We start from the raw sequence: 7002 nt of genomic DNA, 5'->3' as shown, positions 1-7002 counted from the left end.
TAAAACCAAGATAAAGATTGTAGCTTCTTGTATGAGTCTTTTTTTTTACTCACATACTCCTTAAACTGCCAGAAATTAAAGTGCAATATTGTTTTAAGAACAAATTTAAGTTAGAATTTTGATATTTCTTGGATCATAAATACAGATCTATATAGTATAATAAAATTAGCAAAAAAGATTAATGATCATCAAATTGCCTGTCATTTGAAATTAAAATTAGTAGTAGTTACAGTAGTCATTACAAAATAAATTACATGTTTAAGGGGAAAAGGCATGAGATTGTAACAAAATGTTTGGACCAATTGTTAGATTATCATAGGCTAACATGTATTATTTGGGAACAGAATTTCTTCCAAGTTTCAAATTTATCTCTTCTATCATAGCATAAGTCTTTCAGAAAACTGTATGGCCCTTGAATAGTTGACCTAATTCATGGTATTTACCAAAAATAAAGCTGTAAATGAAGACTTTTAATTACTCATACATGTGGTTTGGAAGTTAGTTCTGTTCTTGAAGTGGGATTCTTGCCACTTTAAAGGAAGTTGTTACTGACACTGGTTTTTACACATTATTCCATTCCCAGTGTGGGTAACAGTATGGTGGGGACCCTTTTTTCATAGGTGGAGCTTCTCATTATGTCCTTGCTAATTTTCTGGGTTCTCTTAAGAGCACTAATCCATTCACCTCCCAGAAGCTCTACCTTGCAGTACTATTGAGGATTAGATTGTGGCATGAATCATGTGAGGCACAAACTTTCAGAGCATAGGATTATGAAAACCTGAAGTGCACATAAGAGTTTCAGGTGGCTTGAGTATCTTGAAGTGATATGCCAATTTTGGTGTGTAAATGAGATTAACAGGGACATGGTAGGGAGTATTACGTAGCTTTATCAAATGTAAAAAGATTCTTGTATATAAAAATATTGGGGTTCATTGCCACTTTACTAAAATAATATTAAGAGAAATTGCTTGTAATTTTCATGATAGCATTTCAATTGGAGACTTATTTATGTAGCATTTTTGGTACCTTGTGAATACTATGTAATGATCCTTTTGTAATTCTTTAAACATAATCCTTACAAGCTAAAAAGACCCCTACACAAAAATATCTCTCACTTCATTACTTTGTATTCCTGTTTGTATGAAAGTAATGAAAAGAAAAATTATTAAACTTGCTTAGTGTATTTTTAAATAATTTACTCATTGAAACAATTTAAAGCAGTTGTACACAAAGAAAAAAGCCAGTAGAGAATTATAAATTGGGAATGATTTATAGTGATTAAGTGGCTAGAGTCCTACAAATGAAGAGCAATTTGTTTTTATATATTGGACTGAATATGATGGGTCACCATTGTTGAATATTAAGAGAATTGATGTATGAATATTAAGGAATAATACAAACACATATCATTCTTCAAACCTTGTTACTTGAAAAACCAGACACATCTTGATAATCTTGCATTCAAGTGCAGTTTGTAAATGTTTACTATAAATTTTTTGTGGAAATGTATCTCAGGTTCATCTTTATTGGATTTTTTTTCCCAGTTTTTTCTACAGAGTAGTTCATGTAGCTTTGTTGTGCTGAATTTTCTCTAATGAGTCAGAGGTAGTAAATACAAAAATTCCATTTGAAGGTCTGGGGATGTCGCTCAGTCCTAGAGCTCTTGCCTAGCATATGCGAGGCCCTGGATTCATTCACCAGCATTGAAAATCAGTGATACGTTGACCTTGAACACTAACAGCTACCTTTCCCCTCTAGAACTGGGGACTGAGCCCAAGGCCTCGCCAGGTCTGCCGGCCCAGTGCTGTCGCGGGGGTGCGGAGCGCCTGTCCCGGCGGCCCCTGCGCGCCAACGGCCGCGAGTGCGCGCATGCGCGCGGGTGACGGCCTGGCCCGGGCCCCGCGCCTCCTGCCGCGGGCGCTCGAGGCGACACGCGACCTGCCCGTCCCGGTGGGTGCCGGGCGGTGGGGAAGGTGGCCCCTGGTGGTGGGAGGGGTTGGGATCCGCGCGCGCGGCGCTGCGTTCGCTGTCACCCGCTTTGGTGGTGAGCTGTTCTCCTGCCTCGGTCTCCTCAGCAGTTCACTCCTGGACGCGGGCGCTGGGCCCCGGGAGAAGGCGAAGCAACTGCCGTAGGATTTCATCCCTCGCCCGGCGTCGTCCGTGGGCTCGTGTGCGTCTCTTGTTCGCTCGCAGGACCCCGCGGCCTGGGCTCGCGCGGGCTGCGCTCCGCCGCGCTCAGCTGCCGTCGCCCTCCGCTCGCGCCTGGCGGGCCGGTTCCGGAGCCGCTCGGAGTCGGGAGTCCGCGAGCGCACGCGGCCTTACCGGCCCCCCACCCTTCCCGGCTTGTGTTCACAGTACAGCAGCAAAATCCTTCTCAAACTTTAACAAGGGCTGGGGCTGGGGATGTAGCTCAGTGTGAAGGTTCAGTCGCAATAAAAAAACAAGAACAAAAAAACCCACCATTTGACGGTACCTCACTTACACTGTACAAATTAATCACCAAGTCTAACGTAGAATCTTTAAAATTCTAGAATTTATTTCTATTCCAGTGTGTCCCTAATGCTCTAGTTCTCCATCCATCTCTTAGGAATGTTGCAATAGTTTCATCCCATTTTCCACACTAGCCGCATGTGATCTCCAAAGTAAAACTCTGATCATAATAATTCTCTGTTTAGAACAGACAAAAAAAAAAAAAAAATACCAACGAACTTTGTAGGCCTCTTTTAGCCTATATAGTCATTACAGATTTCAAAAACTTTCATAACTGGCTTTACCCAACCATTTCATTGTTAATTACTTCTATTCAACCTCAGAAACCTACTGTTCTAGTGAAGTAGAGATCTAATGTCCCGAACACGACACATATTTAAAGAGTAATCCACAGAGGAATAAGCTCTGACTTTTCATTCCTGTTAATAGCAAAAAAGATAGATAGGAGGGTTCTAGATCTAGTAATGGGAGACTTACAGCGGGGGCTACTGGTATTTACCTTTTTCTCTGGAAAACTTCCCTTTAGAGATACTCATCTACCAGATGTCACCTAAATAGAATTCCTAGCTCATCTATGATCCCACTATCTTCAAAATATCCTAAAATAATGGAACATATGACCCAAACACAAATTTTACGGGAGATTTCACATATGGGGTTCCTTCCATGCGCCCCAGAATATTCCAACTTCTGTTATAGCACTTCAGTCATCACATAACTGTTTCCACGTAGTATCTTCCCTCACTGTACTCCATCCGAAGGATGGGAACATTTTACTCATCTCTGTATCCCTAGTGCCTAGGATAGTTTGGTTATCCAACACATAGTAGGTGCCAGATAAATAATTGATAAATGTATTAGTCATTTCTGACCTGTTAAAATTGGTAACTTGAAGGCAAGACCCAGTCTTGAATCATCATTTTCCTAATACCCAGTATAATTACTATATGGCACATACTGTTCGTTTCCAATGGGTGTTTTGTTGCCTTTAAATTTTTCATATTCCACTCAGCTTATAACTGTGGCTCAATGTTGGTCACTGACACAAGATTTAACTGAAAGAGGCCTCAACATGTAACACAACCCCTTCATTTCTTACAAATAAATACTGAGCCAAAAGAGATCCAGTGGTTTTTTCATAACGATCAAACTGGGTGGAATACCAGTTTCTCAGATTTCCCAAGTTAGTACTCATTCTCCAACATTTTGTTACTTAGATTGAATTTATGAAGCAACTTTTACTACTTTCCTGTTAAACTGCCTGCAAGGGAACTTTACCATCCAATATATTTCAACAAGCATTTTTTGGAGGACAGTACTTTGTAAAAACATTTGAGGTTCCTGTGTTTGTTGTTTTTGCTCTCTTGAACCTAGGAGCTTCTGCATGCTAGGCAAGCACGCTAGCATTGAGCTAGATCTCCAGCCCCCTTTCTTGCATTTTTTAAAAGAGAGGGTCTCACTGCGCAGACTGGCCTGGGACTTGAAATCCTCTTGCCTCTGTTCTCGGGGTAGATGATATAAGTACATGTGTACCACCCCTACCCAGCTGAGGCTCCTGTTCTTAAGTCTGTGATCTTGCAGAATATCTGCTAAGTGTTGAAAATGTTATTTGGGGGCTGGGAATGCGTGGCTCAAGTGCTAGACCACATGCTTAACGTGAGAGACCCGGATTCAATCCCCAGAAACCTCCCAAAAATATTATTTGGCTAAAGAAAACAACTGTCAATTTCAAGTTTACCAGGTTGGAAAGTTTTATTAGAGTTCTTCAAAAGTAAATTTTATTTTATTTTATTTTTAGAGTGTCTCATCCTTTCTGTGAGTCAGTACTTGTCATCTTCACCAGAAACTGCAATTTAATCAATTAGTAATAAAGAAGAATCATTAACTAGGAGAAAATGTCAAATTTAAAAATGAAAGAGGCAGCCCTCATCTATCTCGACAGAAATGGAGGTCTCCAAAAGTTTATAGACGATTGCAAATACTACAATGGTATGTTCAACGGAGATGGTTTTAGAAACTTTCAAAAAAATTTTCTACATGCAAGTATCCTGACTTCTACATTTATTTTCACAGATTCAAAACAAAGTTATGCTGTATATCGATTCAATATTTTAATAAATCCCTCTGATGTTCTTGAACTAGATGCTGAACTTGGAAATCACATTTTACATCATCCTTTAAAAGCTGTTCAAGTTTTTCAATCAGTAAGTTAAGGAAAGAAGTAATTTTACACCCGTAGAATTCTTGGTAACTTTGTTTATTTGTTTGAAATCACAGGTCTGTTTTATTGCTGTTAAGACTCTCTCGCTAATTGAACAATTACAGACTGAAACTCAAGTAAGTTTTAATTAATTTTAACAAAACAAACTTTCAAGTTGACTTGTAAATTAATATTTTCATATTCATTTTGTTTTTAAAAAAACTAGACTTTTCAAAGTTTAATGGAATAACTTTCATGTTTATTTTCTGTGTTATCACTTATAAGATTAAACTTTTTAGCCAAATGTGGTGGCACACACTAGTAATCCCAGCACTCTGGAGGCTGAGGCAGGAAGATCTTGAGTTAGAAGCCAACCAAGCCTACATAGCAAATTCAAGGCTGGCCTGGGCTATATAGTAAAATCCTGTCTCAATGAATAAATTAATTAATTAATGAATAAAAGAAAGAAGGAAAGATTAAACACTTTTATAATAAGAAATTTCAACATACCCAGAAGAGTAATACAATGCTATATATGTCAGTGTTAACAATATTTTGCCATATCTTCATTACCTACTTTTATCTGAAATATTTTAAAGCAAATCCTAGATGCTCTATTGTTTTACCCCTACCTATATTTTAATGTCTGCTTCTAAAAATTAAGGACTTTTTGTATAGAACCACAGTGTCATCATCACCCCCTATAAAAGTAACACTAATTTGTTGATATCATTTAACATTTAATCCATAATTAAATTTGCTTAATTGTCTTGAGAATGTCTTTCAACTGTCCTATTTAAGTCAGTATCAAAACAAGGTCTACACATTATAATTGGTTCTTATATCTGGATATGTGCCTTTCAAACTAGAGCTATTCCCTTTCCCTCTTTTATTTTATACATTGACTGAAGAAGCTAATTAATTGTCCTATAAAATTTTACATAATCTGTATTTGTCTGATTGCTTCTTTGTGGTGCTCTTTAATTTATTCCTTTATATGCCTTATCTCTAAATAAAAGGTGCCCCTAAAGACTTAGATTCAGATTTAATTCATTTTAACAAGAATACATGCATTCTGTTATTGCACAATATCAGTATGAGATAATGTTTTCCCACTTTTAGCAACTTCATAATTGATCAGTGGGTTCAGGTGAGGTCATTCTGATCCCTCCATTATGCAGCATCCTGATAACTTCCACCCATTTGCTTTATTTTGTTTTTTGTTTTTGTTTTTGTGTGTCTTTTTGAGACAGGGTCTCACTATGCAGTTCAGGCTGGCCTTGAGCTCACTTTGTAGCCCAGGCTAGTCTCCAACTCACAATGATCCTCCTGCCTCAGTCTCCCAAGTGCTGGGATTACAGGCATGCACCACCACGCCCAGCCCCCACCCAGTTACTTTAGAATGCCTAGAATCCTTCATTTCATCAACTCCCAGAGTTGAAAAATTGCAATTGTCCTAACTTTAGTATTTTTTCTGAATTTACTGACTGAAATGATTCTATAAAAGAAATTTTTTTATCAACTGTTTGATTACTCTGACATACAGTTTGCACAGGAATGGCAGGATAAATGATTATTTCCTTGTATAGTTTCAGAGAGTAATGAGTTGAAATCTAGCAACTTCTAACAATGATGAATTTTTTTGTTTTTACTTTTTTTTAAATGCATAAAGCTCATAAACTTTTCAATATGGCTGAGAGTTGTAATAATCTCTCATTTGTTTTTGATGCTTACGTCTTTCGTTTTGGGGAGTCTCTTCTAGTTCACTCCTGTATCCTTTTGACACATGCCATTAGATTTTTTGTTTGTTAGTTTGTTTTTGTGGTATAGGGGATTGAACCCAGGACTTTCACGATAATCTACATCCCCAGCACACTGTACCCCATTTTTATTTTTAATTTTGAGACAAGGTCTTGCCACATGACTAACTTGGCCCAGAGTGGAATTGAACTTGCAGTGCTTCTGCTTCAGCCTCCAGAATCCCGGGATTAAGCCAGTTAACTTCTAGCACAAGATGCACCAAGTCTGTATAGTATATTTTCTGTTCCAAACTGAGAATAAGCTATTTCCTTTAAAGATCCCTGGTTCTTTTTAGCAAAAAATGACATTTAAAGATCATAAATTGGACACTAAAAGTATTCTTTGCTATTGGGTTGAAATTGTTTTTAAAAAAATTTTTAGTGGTTATAGCCAGGAATTATATATCTTCAAGGAAAAATAATGGATTCCTCATAACATTTCCAATTAAAATGTTAGTTTATATGTTTTTATTTCTTTTCTTTTCTTTTTGGTCTTTTTTTTTTTTTTTTTTT

General features: G+C 37.6%; 1 protein-coding gene across 5 annotated transcripts in view; it reads left to right on the top strand.

Moving 5' to 3' along the window:
* Nucleotides 1–1847: 1847 nt before the first annotated feature.
* The window catches only part of Mcmdc2 (minichromosome maintenance domain containing 2), a 34233-nt gene continuing 29078 nt past the window's right edge, over nucleotides 1848–7002 (top strand). For 4 of the 5 annotated variants that reach the window (XR_001235511.1, XM_005392144.2, XM_013518176.1 and 1 more), the window contains exons 1-4: nucleotides 1848–1950; nucleotides 4289–4479; nucleotides 4564–4694; nucleotides 4768–4827. Coding sequence is in view for 3 of the 5 variants with exons in the window: in XM_005392144.2 (XP_005392201.1) it covers nucleotides 4386–4479; nucleotides 4564–4694; nucleotides 4768–4827 (285 nt within the window). In the remaining 2 variants the exon portion in view is untranslated. Of the gene's footprint in view, nucleotides 1951–4288; nucleotides 4480–4563; nucleotides 4828–7002 lie in introns of those variants that run through there. The other variant, XM_005392145.1, reaches the window with a different exon arrangement.

This window comes from Chinchilla lanigera, unplaced genomic scaffold (genome assembly GCF_000276665.1).
Source record: "Chinchilla lanigera isolate Chin_1 unplaced genomic scaffold, ChiLan1.0 scaffold00043, whole genome shotgun sequence".
NCBI lineage: Eukaryota > Metazoa > Chordata > Mammalia > Rodentia > Chinchillidae > Chinchilla > Chinchilla lanigera.
The sequence above is the reverse complement of the archived record's forward strand: the minus strand, read 5'-3'. Positions and strand labels throughout refer to the sequence as shown.